Here is a 24,670-nt window from a genome sequence, read left to right as displayed (position 1 = left end):
TGGAGGAGCCCCTCCTTAGATTTTACACTGTGCCCCTCTCTCTGGGCCTCACTCGTCTAACTGGATTTGGTATTGCAGGCTCCACTGGACAGAGGACATTTCTTAGAGAAATCCTGGAGAACTATCCTCGCTTATCTTCCACTGTCTGCCTCAGCCTTAAAGACATGGTGCCCAGAGCTTGGGTGGCACTGCTCTATCCTGCCTGAAGCCTGGACACCCCGATGGCTTTAGCAACTCACTGTCTCCTCCCATACTGACAGCTCATTCTTCCCGTTATTCCTGCCCAGGTTTCATCTGGAGAGTCTGGAATCATGGGCTCAGCTTTACCTCTGGAACCACCTCTGTCCTGGAAGCTGAGCCCTGTGTCATCAGGGGTGGGGTGGGGTTCTCCAGCTATTCTAATAAAGCTAGTCCAAGAATTTGTTGCTCTGAAGACTCTGAATCAAAGGTGGCCACTCTATCACTGCTTCAGATCACAAACGACAGCTTCCAGCTGACATCTGGCTTCGCTGGCCTGTTGCTGATTTCATCCCTGCACCCCACCCTGCTCCACCAGGCGCTTGAGACTGCTGCGGGCCAAATGACTGTGTTGGCCTACCAGTGACCTGGCCTCTGGCTAGAATCGCTTCCGTCCCTTCCTTAAGTCCCACGTTCCTTCCCACCTAAGTCTCCTCTGTCTTTAACACTGTGGGGTAAAAAGAAGGAAAGAGTCAACCATTAGACAAAAGTGAGCTGTGTGTGCACAAACACCCAGACAGAGTTACCCACACCCAGATACACAGCAGGGCAGCTGGCAGTGATATTAAACGCATATATGCGCTGACACCATCACACATTCACATTTACTCAGAACCTAGACAGCAGGAAAGCTGGCAGCAGTGTTCAACTTAAACTGACACACAAACCCAGAACATACAGACCCATGACAGCAATCAGCCTCAGAAAGATACACACACACATGGCAGGGCAACTGCCAGTGGGGTTTAGCAGGGGTGGGCACATGGACTTTTGTGCATGCACACATACATACACACAGTCTGGAGTGAAGCAAGGGCTACAGGAACAACCAAGGGCAAACAAACAAGAGGAGAATTCCTTAATCACATCAGGATGTGCAGGAGGGAGGGAGGGAGGGAGTGAGGGAGGGAGGGTAGGCTGGGGGGAGGGGGTGATTTTCCACACGGGGCCAGCAATGTCAGCTCTTCCTGTACGTGTGCTGGAGGCTGGAGTTCAGGCTTGTGCTGCACTGAGCTACACACATCTATAAACTTGATCCTCAGCCTGAACCCTAACCCCCCCAACTCCCTTTCCTAAGCCTCCAGAGCTGCACATTATTAAACTCTTTCTTTCCCTCCCTTCTCCTCTAATGCAACATTAAAAAGAAGCATCTGGAACTCGTAGCAGAATGAGATGGAGGCAATGGGGTGGGACTGGCAGGAAGGGGCACCAGCAGAGTGCAGTCTTGAGAAGTTGGCTGGTCACGTTAACATCGACATTGCTCTGAGTGGTTATAAATAACTAGGGATACAAGCTGAAGCCACGGGCAGAGTAGGGCTGGAGGGGGAGGGGAGCCTTCCCTCTGCCACAGCGGGCTCTTCCCGCATAGTACCTCATCTTCCAGTTGTTTTCCCTCTTGGCTTCCCATTTCCTTTCCCATGGTGTCTGGGACGGGTGCCACTGACACATATTTTCCACCCTTGAATGCCAGCAGAGGCTCTTCTTGTCCACAAAGGGCTTCCAGAAAATACTTCAGCACTGTGACCCTTTTGCAGTCGGCTGCAATAACCTAGAGGGTGAGAGAGAGAGAAGAAAAACAGCATTTTCTGAAAGGGAAGATGAAGATGAGACACTGCTTATTGGCTGAGGGGCACATGAGAAATGTGTTGAAGCTGCTGGGCAAGGGAGGTGGAGTGAGTGAGCCGGAGTGTGTGCATGCACGAGATGCGGAGTGAGGGCCAGGGTGGGTTGAAGACCAAGATCTTCTGAAGGACGAAAGTTACTACCATCTCTCCTTAGGGCCTCTCTGGGGTAGCAGACAACCCCAGGACCAATGACATGTGCCCTCTGGGATTTTGGCTTTCTTTTACTGAAGTCCTGATATAAAAAAGGAATAAATTAAGTTCTTCTAAGTTTGGTATCTAATTGAGAGAACGAAGGGTGGAGTGCAAAACATTGGCTTTCAGAGAATATAGCTTTCTGGTACCCCTCACTGCCACTCTCCATTCTTCTCCCAGCTCCTCTCTCTCCAGACTCCCAAAAGGAGAACTTTCAGCCTGAGCGCAAAATGAATGATGAGGGCTTTCTTGGCTGTTTCATTTCAACCAGATCATTTTGGGCTTCCCCTGACAGGTTCCTGCCCCACCTAAGAGCTTCTCATGCTCAAGAGACTGGGGTCAGGCAGGAGATTGTTGTCAGGAGAAGGGAGACAGGCAAAGCAGGTGGGGGGTGTTTCACCAAAGTTTTGCTCCCCTAGGGGTTCACGCCATCCTGCTCCCATGTGGCTATATCAACACATAAGCCAGTGCTGTCAGAGAAGCTTGGGCTGATTTAGCTGAAATGAAATTCAATATCTTGAGCAATCATCAAATTTGTAAATGTCTCAGATGAAATTTCTATAGTCACCCTGTCTAGGGTCCTTCTCTTGGGAGAAGGCCACACAGGCATGCCATCACCTAGAAACGCATCTGCTTTGCTCACTTGCACCCTCTCACACCCTTCTCTTCATCTCTGACCTCTGGGGTTCTCTCCTCCCTGCTGGCAGGGCACTCACCAAGGGAGGGGTGGGGCCCTGCTTGATCTGGAGGTCGGAAGCTGGTGAAGGCCACTCCACATAGGGAAATACACTTCAGAAGCCAGATAAGCCACAGGGTGGCAGCCCCTTCATCATCATTGACTCTAGTCCATATTGAGTGCCCCTCCCACCTTAATGCCTCCCATTCCACAACGTGAAATGGACTTCTATGTTTGATTCACACAGTAAAGTACTAATTCGAAGACCGTCTTTGATTATTTGCTCACTGTTTTGTAGGTGCATTTGTTATCTCCCCCACCTGGACAATAATCCCATGGTAGCAAGGACTACATCTCATACTTTTCATACTTCCCTTGCAAGGGGTGCTAAGGACAAGCAGGGCACACAGGAGGCTCATAGTAAGGACTGACAGGCACAGAGAAGCTTGGCTGGGTACCATAGGAAGCAGATGAGGCAGGCATGATTCATGTCCTCTAGGACACTGTGGAAATGAGCACCATTCTACCAGCAGGCTGGCAGGGTAAGTGCAGCATACACCAGTCAACTGTGTGCTCTGTGACTCCATCCTCTGCCACTCTCCCAGCCAAACCTGCTACTCTCCCTACCTAGGAGTGGCCCCTGCTCGCCCTCACCACTGGCCCTAGCAGCATTCTAGGCCTGAATCTCAGGCTAAGTACTTCAACGACCTCCACCTAAGAGGATGACCTAAAATGTGCTCAACTACCCAGGAAAAGCTTAGGAAAGGATAGACATCTTGAGCTTGGGGTGCCTGGTCCTGGGCTTACCTCCTTGAAGGAGGAAGGAAGCTCTCTTTGGGCCAGGGCAGGTAACCATGGGTTCCATCGCGTGTATTCAAACATGTGATGAGGAAGGCTAGAAATACAGAAGCAGGGGCTAAAAGGCATTAAAGAACAGAGCTGAAATGAGTAATAGCCTGGCAGGCAGCACGCACAGTGGCCTCCCTGCATCCCCAGCCTCTCACTTGCAGAGGAAACTTCTGCATTTCCACAAGACTGCCAGTTTCCTCTCTGTGGTCTAATTTTAACCACCTTGTCGTTACAGTGTGTGTCAGCCACCTGACCCCCCTATGACCTCTGACCTTATGCCCCAGCTACTGCTTGCACTATGGAGAATTATGTAATGGGTCCAGGACTTTCCTTTTTGGTGTGAGACTGCTACCACTGAATGGAGAGGAGGTGGGGGGTTAAGGAATGAGAGGAGGACAGAGAAAATGCTTGCCACGGTCCTTGGCATCACCTGGGTGGTGAGACGTATGCTGGCACTCCTGCCCAGCGTGCAGCAGAAATCTGCCCGGAAGAAGAGAGTGTGCCCATGGCTATGTGTGGACAGGCAGGTAGGAGAATTCCTGATAAGAGCATGGGCTGGGTGGCATGCTGAATGGTTCAGGAAGAAAGTGTGATTCCTGGCCAAGAGGGAGAAAGGCCACATGTGTGGACGTGGGACTCCTGCAGATGGGGATTTCCAGGGCACAGCGGGACCCAGGGATGCAGACATCCTGAGCCTGCCTACGGCACATCCTTAGAGGATCAGTGGGAATTGTCATTCACATGGACACAAAAGCAAAAAGGAGTGCCCCAGCCCCCACTTTCATTTTCACCTGTTTAGAAGGCACCTGGTTTCCTTGGGGATTTTGTTTGCTTTGGTCATTAGTCCCTCCCCTAGGGCAAGAGCACTCCTGGCTGATTCTCAAAAGGGCTTTGATCCAGTGGGATCTCTGAGCAGGTGCTAAGAGGCCTGAAAAGAATTCTACCAGCTTGCAGAGAGAAAAGTCACCCAGTTGTTTGGAAGAGTGTCCTCTCTCCTTTGTAATCCAACTAGCAGGGAGAACAGCCAAGGTTGTAGTCTCCTTAGGTTTCCAAAGTGCACTGTGGGAGTGAGAAACGGGTTCTAGCTACTTAGTAGATGGGGGAACTGAGAGGGAAAAAGTCTAGGGCTTGCTCAGGGGCACAGGGAAACCTCCTGTCTCCAGCCTGCTGGCCTGTCTGCTACAGCATTCTGCTTTATGGTAGGAGAAATGAGCCCAGCAGGGTGAGGACCACACTTCTCTTGACCCTGGAGTTCTACAGGAGGCTTTTAGGAATATTCTTCTATAAACAAAGCCTCCAGCACTTGGGTTGAGGGAAAAAGAACATTTAAATATGGTTAATAAGGGACATCATAATGAAAGAAGCCCTTCAAACCACTCACAAAGAGCCAACTCCGAGATGATCTTTGGCCAACGAGGACTTCCTGGTAGGAGAGGGGTTAAAGCTAGGCTCCCCGCTTGGAGAGGAAGGAGTCCAGATGAAGTCTATGACATAATCCCCACAACAGCTCTGTTCATGAGTACATTTTTCCATTCTATATCAATGAAAAACAGAGAATGTAAGTGGTATGTACATTGTAGCTCTGGGCAAACTCTAGATTCTCTAGAGGAGAAAGAGCTGGGCAGGAGAGGCCCCCATTCTAATGGCTGTTAACAGGCTGGGCTGGACTGGGGCTAGACATGGGTAAAAGGGCCTCTGGCCAGGAAATACCCAGGGGAACCTGAGACCCCACATCTTCTCAGTGGCAGTCATGGCCCTTCTGGAGGGAGGCTCACTGCGTAGGAGATTATTAGGAACTCCAAAGTGAATGGACAAAATGTCTCACACAAATCATTCCAGTCAGCTTTGAAAAGAAAACTGAGGCTGTAGGTCTGGGAAGGGGTGAAAGAAAGGCACTCAGAGAAAGCCCCTTTCCTTTCCCCTGAAGACCATTTCAGGCAGCGTGCCCGCCAGTGGGAACTGAAACCTCTAGCTTCAGGGCTCCACTTATCACCCGGATCAGGTCCACACGCAAAGAACCAAGCAGAAAGGAAAACTGAAAGTGAGATGTGGCAAGGCGATACAGGAGCCTGTCCTGTCCCAGGCTCAGTTCCTTCGACAGAGATAATGTAAGCATGCACGGGGTAAGTAAAGGCTGGAGCTAAGCGGAAGGTTAGGTCTTGAGGAAAGCAGAAAGAAGGTTGAGAGAAGAGGGAAGGCAGATTGGGTTACTGGTCTGGGGTATCTGAGCTGGGGCGGTGGGTGAGCAAAGAATGGAGTTCTCTGAAAACTCTCCACAGCCATTCAGCAGGGGACAAGCCTAGCCTGGGCAGAGATGCCCAGGAAGGAACAGAAAAAAGAGATCTAAGCTGTCTTATGGAAGATAGGGGAGGGTGAGAGAGAGAAAAGGAACTGAGCACCAGGCACCACAGACTGATGTACTCTGAGTTGCAAGACTTAACACCTCAGAGCAGCCATGGGGAAGGGAGAAAACCCCCAATCTAGCCAGGGAACAGGAGGAGGGGTCAGAGAGCTGAATCAGGCCTCTGGATGCAAGCTCTAGGAAATGAGGGGCTCATTCCATTTTTATTTTTTCTCCAAATAGGCCTCCTGGAAGGCACAGGCACTATAGCGGCTGGTTAGATTTTGCAAAATTTCTTTTTCTGAACTTTTGGTTTAGGGGAATCAGAATTCAAACTTGCATTATCAGCCAGTTCTATTTTTTCTGGTCTTAAAAAGTCCTGCTTGCTACTGTTCCTCTGGTTAGAGAGAAAAATCACACGGGTTTTCCCCTACAAACTCAAGTTTACAGGTTGTTTTTCTTGTTTCGCTAAATGGAGCCAATTATTCTCACATTTGTTGAAACCTTCAATCAAACTTTATAGCTTGTTAATTTTACAGAATGTCCTTAGAGCAAATAAGATGCAGACAGGAAAGTGAAGTCTTGCTGAGATTATAAAGAAATCTTAAAATAGCCTACAAATCTACCACCAAGGCTGGTAAAATACAGGCTGCTTGGCTGGCTTCTGAGGTCAATTAGCAATGGGTTAATTATCATCTTTAATGAGCCAAGCCTACAGGATTGGCTACAAGAAACTGAACTCAGACTAAAGTGTTTTTACAAACTGGAAGCCTCCAGTAATGCACGACTCACTCTCACAGGAGACTGGAGGATGGGTAGGACAATTCTGTAGCGGCCAAGGGTGGGTCAACCTGAGAAGAGGTCTGCCAATGAAAGTTCAGACACAGGGAATCCTTGGGAGCTGGGAAGACAGAGGAAATGGTTCATTCACATTCCTAGGGGGAGCGGCTTCCAGGCAGGGAGCAGACTCCAGAGGCAGGAGGGAAGCTGGCCACAAGGATGCACAATCACTCTGAAGACAGAGGCAGTAGCTTACGATGGAGAGACAGACATTTGCAGCCTATCTGAATAAGAACAAATTGGTATTGGATTGAGAGAGAGGGTGATGGGCCAGAGGGGAGAGAAAGGAAGAACCTGTGCAGGCACTGAACGACAGAGGGGACAGAGGGAGAAAAAGCATGGGTCCTTGTGCCAGATACATATCCTGACAACCCCTGGGCATATGGTCCAAGGGGATCACCTCAGTCAGCGTTTCACTCTCTCCCTAGCCCTGCTGCAGCAGGGCCTCATTTCTACACAAGGCAGCTAAGCATAGGCTTTTCCCTCGGTCACTTTTGATCCCAGTGTCCAGACCCAGCCTTCCCTAGTCCTATGGTTGGTCTGTGCTAGCTGAGGGGTCAGTGGGTCACAAGATGAAATGCTAACATCACTGGCCAACCCACAGCAGCCACACCATTCCAGGTGTCCGGTCCAAACAGCTGTGTTTTCTTCTTAGCGGAGGCAACGTGGGCCGTCACCAATCAGCTGGCAAAGCACAGACGCCTGTTCAGAGTGGTATGGTAGCCTGTTCCCCCCACCCACATCCACTGTGTGTGCATGTGTGGGCGGTGGCCTTAAATCTTCTAGAGGGGTAGGTGGGAACTGGCAAAGGGTTCAGTGGGAAGACTTGGGTGGGGGTGGGAGTGGAGAGGCTATTCCAATAGTTTCATTGAAGATTCCAAAAGGTACATGTACTTGGCTACTGAGAGGGAGATTATGTTCACACTTCACACTGGAGGGAGAGTCGGGAGAACAGAGGAGTTGAGGCGCATACACTGGCAGTGAGAAGGTAAGTACGGTAGGAAAAACAGGTCCATTCTGGGAAGAGGCAAGTTGAAGCAACATAGGGGGTTGGTCAAGAGCTTGGGCTTTATAGTCAGAGAAATCTGAATTCAAGTCTTAACTGTCACTTCCTAGCTGTGTGTCCTTAGACAAATTACTTAACATCTCTGAGACTCTGCTCAAGTTGTTTGTGGGGTTTAAAAGAGATAATGCATATCAATGCAATGCAATGCAAATATTTAGCAAGGTGCCTGGGCCCAGAGACTGCTCAATAAATGAGTTGCTGTTATTTTTTCTTTTTTTTTTTAAGGAAGATTAGCCCTGAGCTAACATCTGCCGCCAATCCTCCTCTTTTTGCTGAGGAAGACTGGTCCTGAGCTAATATCCGTACCCATCTTCTTCTACTTAAGACGTGGGACACTTACCACAGCATGGCTTACCAAGAGGTGCCACGTCTGCATCCGGGATCCGAACCGGCGAACCCTGGGCCACCGAAGTGGAACGTGAGAACTTAACTGCTGCGCCACTGGACTGGCCCCTGTTATTTTTTTTTCTTCCTTGCTGCCTCACTCTACTCAGAGGTGGGAGGGGTACTCTGCCCAATATCACTGAGATGTGTGGAAGCCAGACTCAGAGGTAAGGAAGGAAGCATGGGGCTGGCACACAGCCTAGGGCTGAGGGGAGAGGCCCTGAAATGCTCACCTGGCTGTTGAAACTGCTGAAATATTTTGTTCAGAGCTAAGGTGCTGGATCCAGGCTGCTGGGCAGACCACTTGGTGGAAGGAAGGCCCAGCCTCTCTCCAGCTGTTCCCCTTTCTATTCTCCAAAAAGATTCCTGGACTTAACCATAGGCATGCATTCTACAGGATTTTAGAGAGGCCCCAAGGGCCTGGGCTTTAGGACAGGCATGCCACTAATGCACATATCAGAAATAAAATCCTGTAGTAAACATCATAATTGCCTTGCCCGTCTGGTCTTTTCATATTAGGGTGTGGGTAGTGGGTTTGCCTTTGTTAATGGTATCCTCCTTAAACAAGACCCAGCTGGATCCTTGCTCCAGGTCTCTCAATACAAGAGAAATGATGAAAAAATCCCCAATGTGGCATTTTCTACCTACCTGAATTTCTTGAGCTTGGAATTCTGAACAAAGCCAGATAGGAGTCTGGGCTTTCCTGGGCAGAGCACAGCTTGCTCTTCTTGAACTGTTCCCTTATGGAAAGAATTCTCTTCTAGAGCTCTGAGCTCCAGCTGCACGAGCAAGGTGCATTCTCAACAGTGAGTGTGTTGCAAAGAGCAAACTATAGGCAGCAGTAGCTCGGGCTGCAGTCCAATCTGCTTCCCCTGCAGAGTGCTCTGAAAGCAGCCACCCACATTGGCAGGAGTTAGGGGCGGATACTGGCACTGCCAACACAAGCCTTTCAGGTCTAGCTGGCTTCAGCTGGTCTGAAACCTGGAACACAGGCGCTGGGGCCCTCACTTACTGAACCAGCAGGGGAGGCTACAAGCTCAGCCCCTGGGGATGAAAGTCCTCGAGTCTGTCTCAGTCTGCAAATATCCACACGCAGTCTGCTTCTACACTGCCAGTTAGTTCTGGGTCAGGAGCACTGTATCTCGGGCTCTAGTCACTCTGAGCCACATTATTACTTGCTTTCTAGACAGCTAGTGTCAGGAGGCCACCCCTTAGGTTTGTGTTCAGCCTCCTTCACCAAATTTGTTCCCAGTTTTATTTATTTTGTGTGTGTGGGGGGAGTGCCCTTTCTGAGACATCTGCAACATTCAACATATTTAGTCAACATTCAATTCAACAAATATTTACTAAGTGCCTACTGTGTGCACTAGGTACTATTCTAGACCCTGGGGATTCCATAGAGAACAAAGCAAAGTCCCTGCTCCGGGGGTGGGGTTGGGGTGGGTCACATTCAGATCAGGTACACCAAAGACTCCCTGTATCAAGAGAGAAATAAATTCTCCCCCCTCCTCCCACATTACCTACAGCACTCAGGAGGGCAGAATTCTCATTCCTTTTCCCTCAAGGGAGGAGGAAGAGGCAGCCCAAGGAGAAGAAAAGCTCCTTGTAGAGACCCGTCACGCTGCTCCTTTATCCCTTTTAGACTGAGGGTCCTGAGGAAGTCAGGGCAGAGAATTCCCTTGGGCTCAGCCTTGCTATGAGATGAAACCCCAATCTCTCTCAATGTTTTCCATTATCTGTGTAAATCCTCTCCCACTCACCCCTCCCCACTGTATTATCTCCACTCTCACTTCTTGCTATTATTCCCTAATCCTCAACTCCAGGCCCCAGGCAACCCTGTTCCATACTCCCCTGCATGCCATTTGCTCCCTCTCACATCTCTGAAACTTTACAGATTATTCCCCCAACCTACAGTGACTTTACCTTTATGCAATCAACTCATTCCCTCAACTTCCTTTAAGTTTAATAAAGTCTTTCTTTTCAAGAAGACTTTGACCAGCCTGCTAGCCTACTGTCCATAAATTCTTCCTAAGGCCCTACTATGTGACAGGGACTATGTTAGACATCCTGGACACAAAAGAGAGAACAAGACAGATGCAGTCCTTGACTTCACAGAACTTTCAGTCCAGGGAGGGATTCCCTAGTAACCTGACACTAACCTTTTCTACGTCCACAGTTGCCCTTTATCACCTATGGGCTAGGCCTATCCATCCTTCATCTCTGACCTCCTTAGCAGCCCTCAACATCTGTGTAACTTACATGACACAAAGTGGGTTACCGATCATTTAGAGCCACACTAGAACACCCTCTAGATCATCTCCCAGTGATCCAACTCTTTCTTGAATATTTCAGTTGGAGAGGATTTAAGATCATGGGGAAGCTTTTGAAAGCATCATTACCTAATGTTTAAGAAACATATAAGTAATTTTCATTATTACCTACTTAACAGATTTTTTTTTCCTGTTAACTTTCAGTCCTGCCCATGCTCTATGAGAGGTCTCTTACTGTTTTGAATCTACAAGGGAGTTCATTTCCTACTAGTAAAGCCATTCCATGTTTGGACTTCTAATTGGTAGAAATAAATGCTAACACTTTTAAGGCCAAATCTGCCTCCCAGTGCTTCTAATTCTGTTCTCTGTTCACATAAAAAACTCTAATTCTGCTTCTACCTGACTGGCCTCAAATTATTTGAGGTCTGCTGCGTTATACCTTCTCTGGGTTAAACAGTCCCACTTCCTTCAACTGTCCCTCACTTCAACGTCTCTTCAACATCCTGCTTATTCTAAGACTTTCACTAAGACTAATGTGTCTCCTAGAGTGAGTGCCCACACGTGACCTGGCAGCAGAGAACAGGGCAGAACATCTCTTCCTTGTTCCGTTCTGGATACCTCAATTCTATGAAGAGGCCAAAATAGCATTACTTTTCTTGTTTACCACCTTGCACTAATGACACACTGTGAGCTTTTAATCAATAAATCCCCAAACTGTTTTCACGTATGTGGCTAAATAATATCTTGCCCCCTGAGAGTAAGCCCTCTACTCATTATAGCCTTTTATAACATTCCTTCACTGAGGTCTCTCTGCTCTGTAAGAAACCATATTATTTAGTACTGTGCTTCATGCTGCTTGCTACATGCAGCTGACTTAATGGACAAGGTAGGATTTTATATTTATTCTTATTTGATTTCATCTTGTTATTTACTTCTTTCATTGTAGCCTCTCATAAAGTTCTCTTTGGATCCTAAATTTGTCATCTGAGAATGTATTCCCTCTCAAGTTCAAGACATCTGTAAATCTGATCTGTTGATTTGTTTACGCTTCTCAGTATCTTTCTCCCATTATTCTGTCCTGTTTTCTCCAAGTAAGATTCTTGAGGGTAGGCGTGTGTGTGTGTGTGTGTGTGTGTGTGTGTATTTAAAGAAAAATCTATCTGCAGCATCTAATATACACTATGGGTACTGGGACAACATGGATGACTGAATATAGGAGGAGACGGCAGCCTCAGGACCTTAGGACAATTCCAGAGGACATCATGATCATGGAGAGGGGGCTAGCTACACTGTATACTATGCGAATCATGCTCCTGGTGTTAAGCAACACAGACACCCTGGACAGACTCAGAGATGCTACTTTCTGCTTCGGGTGGTGTTTCCCATGGAGGTTTGGGCTCAAGAAGGGATAGGTAGGTGCCCTCTTTTGACAGGCCTCCAAAAGAGTTTCTAGTTTGAAATAAGATATCACAAGTTCTGGGCACGTCTCACCTTGCCTTAACTGGAGGTTGTTACCCTAGGGCAAGGTACAAAACACCTCAGTAACAGGTGAGACTTACTCTTCAAATCACTAATGCCATGCTCTGAGAAAAAATTACAACTATATCTTGAGAATCCAAAACAGCAAATTAAAAATAGGGTATACAGGGGCTGGCCCTGTGGCCGAGTGGTTAAGTTCGCACACTCTGCTTCAGCAGGCCCAGGGTTTTCCCGGTTCGGATCCTGGGCATGGACCTAGCACTGCTCATCAAGCCATGCTGAGGCGGCGTCCCAGATGGCACAACCAGAAGGACCTATAACTAGAATATACGACTATGCGGGGGGGAGGGGGAAGAGGAGGGGGAGGAGGAAGAAGAAGAGGAAGAAGAAGAAGAGGAGGAGGAGGAAGAAGAAGAAGAAGAAGAAGAAAGACAATTGGCAACAGATGTTAGCTTAGATGCCCATCTTTAAAAAAAATATATGGTATACAGAAATTCTCGGAGATTAAGGCTGAGATAGGGTGCCACTTTAAGTTGCATTTTCAGGTCCTACACCTAGAGTGCTGAATCTCAAAGGTAGCAACGCCTCACAGGTGGAAACAAGACAAACTTTGTTAATTAAAGCTAACTAAAGTCTGTCCATAGTTTGAGACAAGGTATAAATAAAGTAAATGCCCAACATAGAAGAAACTCAGTAAGTATTAGTTCTCTTTTCTTCACCTCTCAACACTAAAAAGCATTTTTTAAAACTACCTACATCAGAATCACACAGTGAGCTTGTTAAAAATGTAGATTCCTGGACTCCACTTTGGACTAAATGAATTAGTATTTCTGGGGATAGGGCCTTGGAATGTGCACTTTTTTTTCTTCTTCTCCCTAAAGTCCCCCAGCACATAGTTGTATATTCTAGTTGCAGGTTCTTTTAGTTGAGCTATGTGGGACGCCATCTCAGCATGGCTTGATGAGCGGTGCTAGGTCCATGCCCAGGATCCGAACCAGTGAAACCCTGGGCCACCGAAGCAGAGTGTGAGAACTTAACCACTTGGCCACTTTGGGCTGGCCCCCAAAACGTGCACTTTAAATAAGTGTTCCAGGTACTTACGAATGCTGAAATTTGAGAATCACTGCTTAAAGGCTGGAAGGCTAGGTGAAGGTGATCACAATTTTAGTCCATTCTTCAAAATGCAACTCTACTTTAGCTAAGGTACAAAAATACTACCTTACACTTTTCATGGCACTTTTAGGATCTAGAAAATCCTCAGTACCTTATGAAGCAGCTACTATTACATTCAGATAATGATAACAGAGATGAGGAAACTGAAACTCAAGTAAGTTAAACAAGATCTGAAGCCAGATGCAATGACTTCTGACTCTAACGTTCTTGCCACCTCACCAGAGCTGCAGCCTGGGAGAGCACCACTGGGCCTTCTAAAGCATAAGAAACCCTGCTGTGTGCTTCACTCACCCTTGACAGCTATGAATAACATTTAGTGAATGGCGGCTACATGCCAGGTACCGTGCCAAATGTTCTACATGCACCAACTCATCTAATCCCCATAACAAACCCATGGAGTGGGGATTGTCCTTATCTCAATTTTACAGATGAGGAAATTAAGGCACAGTGGAGTTAAGTAACTTGCTCAAGATTATGCGGCCAATAAGTTGAGGAGCTGGAGTGTGTCTCTGCTCCTTATCTGTGTTCCAACTGCCCACAGCTCTCAGTGGACCCAGACCATCTACCTGTGCTTTGGGAAGAAACTTTCACAATCCCCAGAAGGGGTAAGAGCTCATCTAGTACAGAAATTCAAAGGTGGGCAGTCTCTTGTTGCTGATTTCATGAAGAATGAACTCCCTCTTGGCGGGGTGGACTTCTCCTGGGCAGCTGATATGCCACAGGTCTGGGGAAAGCAGGGTCTAGAGGAAAGTTCACTTCACGCTCTCCTAATTTGGGCAAGTTACTAAACCTTGTTTGCAAAATGCAGATGATTCTGAAGGTCTCTTTCCATTCTTAAAGGTTTCTATGATTCTGGGCAGTCATCTTGGAAAGGAGGAGAGGAAAGACAGTTTTGCCACTGACCTTGATGCTGGAGCTCAGCTCTGTCACAGGGGACAGTGCCAAGAGCTCTGCTTGGCCTTTTGGGAAGGGTTGACAATTCAGAATCTGAACTGACAGCGAGGGGCTGGAGATAATTCTTGATGGAAAAAGGTGGTATAGGTTCTTCTCATGTGATAAGCCACTCAGGAAGACTTGGAGGGTTTTATGGAATCATTAGCACAGAGCTCCCCTCTGGCCACAGAGCAGAGGAAGAAACAGCAGGCCAGTTTATAAAGCTCCAGAGCGGAAAATTTCTGTTGGTGTCCAAACTAAGTTTTGGCTTTCTGTGAAGTTTGGAAAGACTTATACTGATGTTTTAATCACCTGTTTAGTGTTCTGAAGACTCTTGTCAGCGGCCTCAGTGAGCTTGCTCCAGCAGGCAGTGGGGAGCAGCTGGCTCATGGACCGTGCTTTTTTTGTGAGCAGTTTCTTTCCCATGGCCACCGCTGATACCCTGTAGCTCCCTCCAGGCCACTTGGAGGGTACAAGCCAAACCTGTGAATCCCATAGGAGACTGAGGACAAGCTTTCTGGCTAACTTCTTAGCAGATCCAAAGCCAGGAAGGGCCCTTTAAGAAAAGCCAAGGTGTAAAGAGGTAAGGAATGGTCTCTGGAGATCAGTCTGCCGAAAACACCTCTGTGGTGGCACAGAGGAAACAGGCTTGCCTTCTAGGAGAACCACCATCTAGACATTCTAAAGCCCTTGGGTAGTGATCACAAAAAATGTCCTCACAAGTGAAAAAGAATACTCAACAAACTCAAGGCAGGGCATATTCCAGAAACAAAAACTCATGAGCATGCAAGAAGCCCATTAAGGAGATTCAGGGTAGGGGCAAGTAGAACAAGTCAGCATTGTACTTCCTCTGCAGTTTTCACTGGTCACAGCTTCTCAGTGGCTGAAATATCCCATTTTACTGGGAAAGCTCTGGTGGAGATGAAGGGGTGACTGATGGTTGCTAGGCATTATGTTATTTCATTTGATTATCACAGTAATCCTGTGAGATAGAAAGAGGAGGAGGAAATTCAAGCTCAGAGGAAACAAACTTCTAGTAAGCGGTGAAGCAGGGATTTGAACCCAGATTTGTCTCACTCCAAAGTCTGTGCTCAGTCCCTTAGACTTTGGTAGCCTCTTAGGAAGGTGATGGTACTTTTGGAGAAAGGGATCTACTTCAAGTTCGCTAAAGGTCACCCTCCTCCCCCAGCAGCAGCCCAAAAGCCTGCCCCCAGGGCAAAATATACAGTTCTGATGAATTTGCATTTAGATGAACACAAACCAAATGGGTGCTTGGCTAAGCTACAGGCAAGAACAGAGATACTGAAATTAAAAATTTCTCAGAGTACCTGCCCTAAGAGGAGTTCTATCAATCTAATTCATTTCATTTCCCTGGACACAGTATGGGCAAGACCTCAGCTGATGGGTTGAAGAGCTGAATGACTATGGAAACTAGCCACTGCTGGATGCCAAATTAAGACCTATATATATATATATATATATATAAGTGTCCCCAGAAAGTTCTCCACATTGTGCAGCCTTGAACTCTGGATGTACTGTAAAGAGGAAAGTCCATCACAGAGCATGGGGACCAGACAAAGGAAATCAAAGCTCCCTCTTTCCACCTGGTGCCCAAGGCTCCACAAATCCATCAATTCAAGAAACTTTTACTGTGCAAGCAACAGGGTGTATTGTTCACCTGGCAACTCTTCATCTTGGAGCAAGATATGAAGGAGGAGAAGAAAAAGAACAGTTTACTCCTCAGTAGAAAGGCTGAGCTTAGGGAGGAGATGCTGATTTCTGACTGAGTTCTCAGAGACCACTTTCCTGACACAGAATTTTCTTTCCTTCTTTTCTTTGTTCTTTCCAGGGGAAGCTTCTTCAACTGTATGCTCTCTCTGGCTGAGAGCTAACTTCCCTTTGTCTGACCAGACCACTTCACACATGCCATTGTTCCCTGTCCTGTTATGCCTGAGTTCAAGTAGCTAAGCTGCCAACATAGCTTTTTTAAGGGGGGGGGGGGGGGGGGGATGTCTCTCAAGGGAACTCTGGTTACTGAGGGAAAAGAGACTTCTATAGTGGCAAATGGCATATACTGCCCTTCATCAGTGACCTAGAAGGAATCTATTTAGAAAGGGTACAGGTAGAGAGGAAAGAGAGAGAAAGAAGGGAAAGAGAGGGAGACCGTGACCAGAGAGGTCTTAAGTCCCATAGGAATAACTGTGAGGACAAGGAAAAGGCCGTCTTGTCACGAGGGCAAAATTAACCAGACACGTCTGATTATGACAGAGGGAAGGAGGGTGCTGGAATAATGAATGGGGGGACAGAAGCTTACAGACCACTGCATACATGGGGGGGATGCAGCAGAAAAGTGTTCCAAAGTTGATGACAAGGCAGACAGGAAACTTACATGTCCTTGCTGACAGGAAAGAAAGAGTGAAATTCTGGTCTTCTCTCATCTGCAGGATTTCTAATAGGCGTCTGAAGTTCACCCTCTTCCCAGGGATGTGCTGACAGCTGGGAATACTGCCCTTCAGGTCAGGCAGGGCAGGGATCTAGACCTCTCCAGGAGTTCACAAAGAGGTTCAGTAAGGACTCAAACCACGATCCAAAACACAAATGGGACTGCCATTTCCTGTTGGGTTTCCATGCTGTAAAAAAAGTGGGGGAGAAATGCCAACTACAAAGTGCTCTGTCTTCTGTGGAAAATGGAGTATGCAATGTATTCGGCTCCAGGTTCTGACTTGTAAATCTAAGTGAGAACTAGTTGCTAGCTGCGAGAGGATTATAGTGTTAAAGAGACATTCCACCACCCAACCTGCCAGCCTTTCTGCTCACTGTCCGTGGACTTCTAGGGAGCTGATGACAAAGTTGTCTTGGGCCTCTGTAAGAAGGGCAGCCATGGGCTTTGGCAGCTCCTTCTGGACCCCAGTTCACTGTCCTGTGTTCTTAAACAGCTCTGATGGAACAAGCCATCTGTGAGGGTTATTTAGCTTGGAACTGGAAGAGAGTGAGGATGTGGAAAAAATAAACTGAGCAGCCAAAGGATGGGGCCAGAAAGAGAGAGAGAGAGAAGGCAGGTGGCATGTTCATGGGACTATATGCCAGGGCCGAGTGTGGGGTGGGACTGCGGAAAGGAATGGTGTTGAAAGGATGCCAGCATTGGAAGTGCTGGAACGCCCAGGACAGCATGATTTTATTTCCAAAGTGGTGTTTTGCTGTTATCCTTCAAGGGCCCACAAACCCTCACTTGAGAGCTTCCATTTTAGGAGAATCCTGGAATAATATAACTTTAAGCACACCTGCCTTGCCTTCTGAAAAACTACCTGAATCCTGCCTAATTTCCTCCTGGGCCTGAATTTAAGCCTAAAAAATACATCTAACAAGTTTTTTACATTCAAAGCCACAAGATAATAACAACAGCTGAAAGGGCAGAAAATGGAGATGGTGGAGGATCTGAGGGAATCCTTATAAACTACGGAAAACAGCAACAGAAACTGCAGGGTGATTTGGGAAGATATATGGGAATCTAGAGTAGGACTGGATTGTCACGGGTCATTTCTTTGGAGTCTTCTTAACTGTCCCCTCCACTCACTGTGAAGAACATATATATCGAGGAAGACTTCTATTTTTAAAATCTAGGCATCTTCACTTATCTCATCTGATCCTTACTGAAATCTTATGAAGGGACTATTGTCATCCCCATTTTACAGAGCGTAAACTCAAGCCCAGACAGAATAAATAACTTATATGGAGTTTTTTTATGACCAGCACAGAATATAATCAAGACTATAACTTGTATTTAGATCAGAGAGATATATTTTTTCTGCAGGTCATTCTGGAAAAATGGCATCAGAGTTGATGGTATCTCATCTGATCCATTCCTGATCACCAAGCCTATGTAGTGTATGCTCACAGGATTTGAAAAAGAGATCAAAAGCTGCTGCTGGAATATATTTCTGATTCTTCACTTAATCCTTCCAAGTCATTAGACCAAGAAGAGGCTTAGAGACAGCAAGGCAGTAACTATGAATGCTGCTTACTCCACTTCTGAAGCACACACATAGAAAGACATGCAAACAATTATAAATTACTTTGAAGTATAGTTTCAGTGCTTCACACTGATAAGACAGGAAGAGACAAAATTTCTGTACCAGCCTGTACTAGGGAAGCCTACGTACGGCCTAAACTTTCTTTAATTGACAACACAGAGTAAAAGCTGTCACTGAATTCTGTTATTTAGGCTAAAGCCACTCCTGCTGCTGACAAAGTGAAAAAGAAGTTCAACGAGAGCATCCCTTCCAGGAGGCAGTGAAGATATGGTGGCACCTTGGCTTTAAGTATCAGGTCAAACTGAAGTTACTTAGTAATGTGTCATTTAAACACATGGCACATGGTACAAAAAACAGACACTACAAAATGCTGGATTTTAAAAACAAAAATCTTCCCACCTCTGGTTTCTAGACCCTCTGTGTTCCTCAGCCCTATTGCCAGTTTCTGGTGTGTTCTTCAGAGATATTTATGCATATGCCGCTACATATGATTAACAATGGGCTCTCCCTATACTTTATTTTTTTTGAGGAAGACTGGCCCTGAGCTAACATCCGTGCCCATCTTCCTCTACTTTATATGTGGGACACCTGTCACAGCATGGCTTGACAAGTGGTGTGTAGGTCTGCACCCGGGATCCGAACCGGCGAACCCCGCGGGCTGCAAACAGAACGTGCTGCACCACTGGGCCGGCCCCTCTCCATATACCTTTTATAAATATATTTATATAAATGGTGATACACTTTGCCTGTTTTTTTTTTTTTTAACTTAACAGTGTATCTTAGAGATCGTCAACATCATTTATGAAGCACATTTCACACCAAATGTTAAAGATCATCAATGATAAGGTTCTGGAACAGATCCAGAAAACCTAATGTGTTTATTGAAACAGAATTGCTCTGTGTTGGGAGGACTGAAAGACCTAGCCAAGGCAGCAAAGAAAAGCAGTAAGAGAAAAACTCTGTTCATCATCAAGTCCAACAAGACTGGGAGTGGTCAGCAACAAAAGACCCCCTCAACCCGGCAGGGTCTCAAATGACAAAAGGCTGGGCAAGAGGGACTGCACTTACATATCAAAAAAGAATGTGAAAAGTATCTGTACATGCTCCCGGTCTGGGTCTGTTGGCTGGCCAGAAAGAACTCCCACACCAGAGCAACTGACATCAAGAGGATCTTCAACAAATTTGAAGGCCAGAAACAAACACTGCAACATTTTTTTACTGTGAAAATTAAGCTGTGTTAATTCCATCTCTATGTGTAACCCAGGTGTTATGGCAAGAGTCGCCTTGTACATGTGAAGGCTTAGGCACCGTCTGTAAGTGCCAGTCTCCCTGTCAGAGACCATATGCTACCAGAGAACAGAAAGCAGGATATCTGAGGTGTTTCAGGCTGCTCTCAGTCTGAGGTCCTACCACGTAACAGTACCCTAATTCCAGGGGGCAGGGTGTAATTCTTCCCTCCCTAGACTGTACTTCCTGAAACATTTTAAGGTATTCCATTGAATTTATTCAATAAATATTTATTAAGCACCTGCTAGGTGTGGCAGGCTTTATTCAAGGTACTAGGAACACAGCAGTCAATAAAACAATGTTCCTGCTGTCATGGAGCTTAACATTTCTTGTGAGACTGAGAAACAAATAAGCAAATAAATAGAGGGCAAGTAGTAGGAGGTACTATGAAAAAAATAAGGTAGGGAAAGAGGGACAGAGAGCAACAGGTTGGGGAGTGTATTGCTATTTTATGTAAGAAGGACAGGGAAAGGCTCCTGGATAAAGTGCCATTCGATCAGACTGAAGGGGTGAGCTGCAAAGCAGAGAGGGCTTTAGAAGGGGCTTCTTGGGTAGGTAACTGGAGCCAGGGAGGCCCTCCTCTCCTAGAAGGGCTTGCCAGCTATGCGGTACGAGGGAAGGAGAACACGCTCTTCTACTCCAGCCGGGTGAGAGGAGAGGCCTTCGAGCTTATTCAGCTTGCACACCCTCTATGCAGTTTCTGGATAGTTTCCATCACAGATGAGAGTTTTATGTTGAATTTTAAGTTGACCACAAATATTTAACTTCCCTGGACCACAAATGCAGTATCTTCTTTGTGGTTTGGCTGGCACCAAGTACATATTTACGAATCTCTATATGTCTACTTGTTATTTAAATTTCTTATAGAAGTGCCAAGGTCGTTAGTTGTGATTTATCCCCTTCCACTCCATATTAGTGGGTCTGAACCCTGATCAGGCCTAATTCTTGGAGAAAGGAGATATCTTTACAACTGAAGCTTAGGGTCTTCCTAGGTAAATTTCCTATTACTGCTTTCCTCTTCAAAAAATATCACTAGAGGGTCTGTTCCAAGTTCTTGTATTTGAATTACAATGTAAAAATTAAAAATTTCTCTGTTTTTCCCACTAGAGAATAAAGAATAAAACTTACTAAATCTACATACTTTAGCCATATTAAAAAGCAAAACAAATAAAAAAAAAAGCCAGGTATAATTAGCCCCAAACTTCTAAATGTGTACTCTTATTTACTTATCAATTCCTAAGAATTATAACCAACACTAGAATTTACAAAGAATATAGGAAGCAGTCCCTGCTCTGCAGCTGGGTCTTCAGTAAGCTAGCTTGAGAAAGGGTTCTGGCTCCACAAGGCACAAAATTCTGGGTCATCCCCGCAAGGGTCTGCTTCTCTTACCCAGCTGCCAAGAGAGCCATGTGGCATTTTTATCAAATAAAGGCATACAGGCAGATCATCTGAAACTCAGGAGTTTCAAAACAACCACTCCTACCCGATTCTGGATATCTGTCATTGTCTTCATCTTTCTCAGTGCAGGTTACTGAGTCTTTGTGCTATGGTTCTACTCATATTTAGGTGGAGGAGATACTAAGCTGCAGTGTTGAGACCCCAACACAGAAAGACTTAAGGGGCATCTTCACGAATCACTGGACTGTTCACTCCTGAGTTTTACAGGAGAGTAGCAGAGTTACTTGTTATGAAGTAACAAGTCACATACATATAAATCCATGCAAGTACATTTTATTATTTTTTTTTTAAGGAAGATTAGCCCTGAGCTAACTGCTGCCAATCCTCCTCTTTTTGCTGAGGAAGGCTGGTCCTGAGCTATCATCCGTGCCCATCTTCCTCTACTTTATACATGGGATGCCTACCACAGCATGGCTTTTGCCAAGTGGTGCCATGTCCGCACCCAGGATCCAAACTGGCGAACCCTGGGCTGCCGAGAAGTGGAACGTGTGAACTTAAATGCTGCGCCACCAGGCTGGCGCCACTTCTAGCGATTTTGTCCACCCTTCCAGTTTTCCACTGAAATGACTGGGGAAAAAAATAATCAAGAAAGCACATCTCAGTACCAGGCAACTACATACCAGAAACTATGAGGGATTTTCTGCAAGACAAACTACAGATGGGACTGGAATGAGGAAAAGCACAACTGATGTTCAACCTCTGCCTGCTTGAAGCACGGAGATGAGACCTTAGCAGTAGTACTCCACCAATGCCTTTATCTTGGAGCAACTAGGACAAGTACCAAGGTAGGCTGTGGCACATTGGAAGGACAACACTGGATCCCACTGGGTATCATAAGAAACTTAGCAGTTGCTGGCTCATAATTGGTGCAGGTGGCCACATGAGGCAGAAGAAAGACTAACCTGAGGCTGGCTTCCAAAACCCTAGAATAAGAACACTAAGATGAGAAACTCGGTCTACTACTGTAGACCAAGGGTAAACAGAGGGTTTAGCTCCCTGCCATGACTATCTCTAGCTACAGTTTCCTTTCTACACTCCTCTAGGAAGTTTAACACCAGCAGTGTAAATCATGTTCCTCTTTTCCCTTTACCTGCACCTGAAAATCTTAACAGAGACCCATATAAGCTCTCAATGTAAACACGTATAGACTACCCCGATAAGGATGAAAACAAAAAACACCTAACATATGAAAAGGTACTATGATTGAACAGAAGGATACTAATCTAATGAATAAGTAAACATCTTTCTAGGAGAGTCATTGTAAAAACTCTGGAAACTTTTAAATTAATACCCAACAGTAATAGCACATGGACAGATAAATAGTCCATTTGAGCAGAACAGAAAATCCAGAAATAGACCCAAATATATATAGTCACCTGACTTATGACAAGGCACCACTGCAGTTCAGTGGGGAAAACCGATCTTTCAATAAATGGTGCTTGATCAACTGTATATCTGTATGGAAAAAAATTAACTTTGCCTCTACCTCATGCCGTAAACAAAAATTAATTCGAGACGAATTACAGACCTAAACGTGAAAGTTAAAATAATTAATTTCTAGAAGAAAAAAATAGAAGAGTATCTTCAGGATCTTGGAGTAGGCAAGTATTTCTTAAATAGGGCACGAAAAGCACTAACCATCAAAGAAAAAACTGATATATTTGACTTCATTAAAATTAAGAACTTGTGTGCATTATAAGACACTATTAAGAATGGAAACACAAGCCACAGACTGAGAGAAGATATTTTCAGTATACATATCCAACACAAAACTTATATTCAGAATATTAAAAAAATAATTCTAAGTGCCGGCCCAGTGGTGTAGTGGTTAAGTTCGTGCGATATGCTTTAGCAGCCCAGGGTTCACAGGTTCGGATCCCGGGCACAGACCTACACACTGCTCATCAAGCCACGCTGTGGCAGCATCCCACATACAAAAAAATAGAGGAAGAAGACTGGCACTAGTACAGATGTTAGTTGAGTGACAATCTTCCTCAAGCAAAAAGAGGAAGATTGGCAATAGATGTTAGCTCAGGGCCGATCTTCCTCACCAAAAAAACCACAATAAAATAAAATAAAATACACCTAAGCATCAATAAGCAAAAGACAAATGACCCAAGGAAAAAATGGGCAAAAGTCAGGGACAGGCTCTCTACAGAAGAGGCTATCCAAACGGCCAATAGCAGAAGAAAAGGTACTCAACATCATTATTCCCCAGGGAAATGCAAATTAAAATCACAATGAGATACTCTGACACACCAACAGAATGGCTAAAATGAAAACCAAAACCAAAATCAAAACCAAGCATTGGCAAAGACATGGGAACAACTGAAACTCCAATATACTGCAAATGGACATGTGTACTGGTACAACTACCTTGGAAATCTGTTTGGCAGTATCTACTGGAGTTAAACATACGTCTACCTTACGACCTAACAATCCCATTCCTAGATATTATATTAAAGAGAAATAGGAGCATATATCTACTAAAAGACATAAAAAATGTTTGTCAGCTTTATTCATAATAGTCAAGACTGGTAAAAGACTTTCATCAATAGTAGAATAAATAAATTGTAGTATATTCATGCAACAAAATACCACACAGCAATAAGGAAGAATGAATTACTCTTACATGCAAAAACATGGATGAATCTCTCATAGATTGTGTTGAACAAAAGCAGCCAGATACAAAGGGTATGTACTATATGATGTCATTTATATACAATTCAAAAACAGGCAGAACTAACTGATATCGAATGAGGTCAGAACAATGGTTACCCTTGTCAGGGAGAGTATTAACAAGAAGGGGCATAACGGAGCTTGCTGGGATGCCAGAAATATTCTGTATCTTGATCTGGGTGGTGATTAGCAGAAATATAACCATATATAAATCCATACTAAGCTTAAACTTAAGAGTAGTACACATTACTTTATGAAGGTTAAACCTCAATGAAAAAGTCAAAAAACAGGACCAGCCTTTGTGACCTAGCGGTTAAGTTCAGTGTGCTCTGCTTTGGGGGCTGGGGTCAGATCCAGGGCCCAGACCTATACCACTCATCTGTTAGTAGCCATGCTATGGCTGTGGCCCACATGAGAAAGAAAAAAGAGGAAGACTGGCAACAGATGTTAGCTCAGGGTGAATCTCCCTCAGCAAAAAAAAAAAAAAGTAAAAAACAAAAAACCATAGTAAATTCTATTTCAATCTAGATTAGGAAGTCACGACAAAATAATCAGGAAAAACTGCAGGTAAGGCAGTAAGCAGCAGTTAAATACAAGAGAAATATGAATTAGTGAAATGCATGACTTGCTTGAATCTCTTGTACAACAGAGGAAAAAACAGAGATGAAAATAATGGAGGGAAAAAAAAAGTAATGAAATGTGGACATAGAACCCTAATCTTTCAAACCTATTCCAGAAAGATCAAGACTGATAGGAGGAGAGCAATAATTTTAAAAAATGAGAAAGGAAGGAAAAAAAAGGAAAAGGAAACTTTTCTGAAGGAGAGACTTAAAGCCTGAACATTCAAAAGGCATGCTAAAAAACTTAATAACAAGAGACCAACAACTTTATTAGGGATGGCAAAAAAACGGTTTTTAAAAATTTTATTTTTTTAAAGGAATATGAGGCTTCATTTGTGTTCAGTGGGAAGGAATGCCATGATCAATTAGCAATGCCTATCTCTGGTACAGAACATTTGGCGTCCATTACTGAGATGTATCTTGGTTCAGTCTGTAATCTCCAAGGATAACGAGAAAAAATAATTCTATAGGCATTAACATCCCCCCCCAAATGTGACTGACATCAGACTTTTCTGCTCCAAAACTAGGTA

General features: G+C 45.3%; 1 protein-coding gene across 7 annotated transcripts in view; it reads right to left on the bottom strand.

The window, feature by feature from the left end:
- Positions 1-24,670, bottom strand: part of SMG6 (SMG6 nonsense mediated mRNA decay factor) — a 209,978-nt gene that overhangs the window by 21,499 nt on the left and 163,809 nt on the right. For 6 of the 7 annotated variants that reach the window (XR_006890533.1, XM_046674928.1, XM_046674924.1 and 3 more), the window contains exon 14: positions 1,610-1,786. Coding sequence is in view for 5 of the 7 variants with exons in the window: in XM_046674928.1 (XP_046530884.1) it covers positions 1,610-1,786 (177 nt within the window). In the remaining 2 variants the exon portion in view is untranslated. Of the gene's footprint in view, positions 1-1,609; positions 1,787-16,454; positions 16,696-24,670 lie in introns of those variants that run through there. The other variant, XR_006890534.1, reaches the window with a different exon arrangement.

This window comes from Equus quagga, chromosome 11, assembly GCF_021613505.1.
Source record: "Equus quagga isolate Etosha38 chromosome 11, UCLA_HA_Equagga_1.0, whole genome shotgun sequence".
Taxonomy (NCBI): domain Eukaryota; kingdom Metazoa; phylum Chordata; class Mammalia; order Perissodactyla; family Equidae; genus Equus; species Equus quagga.
This window is presented reverse-complemented; position numbering and strand designations above follow the sequence as displayed.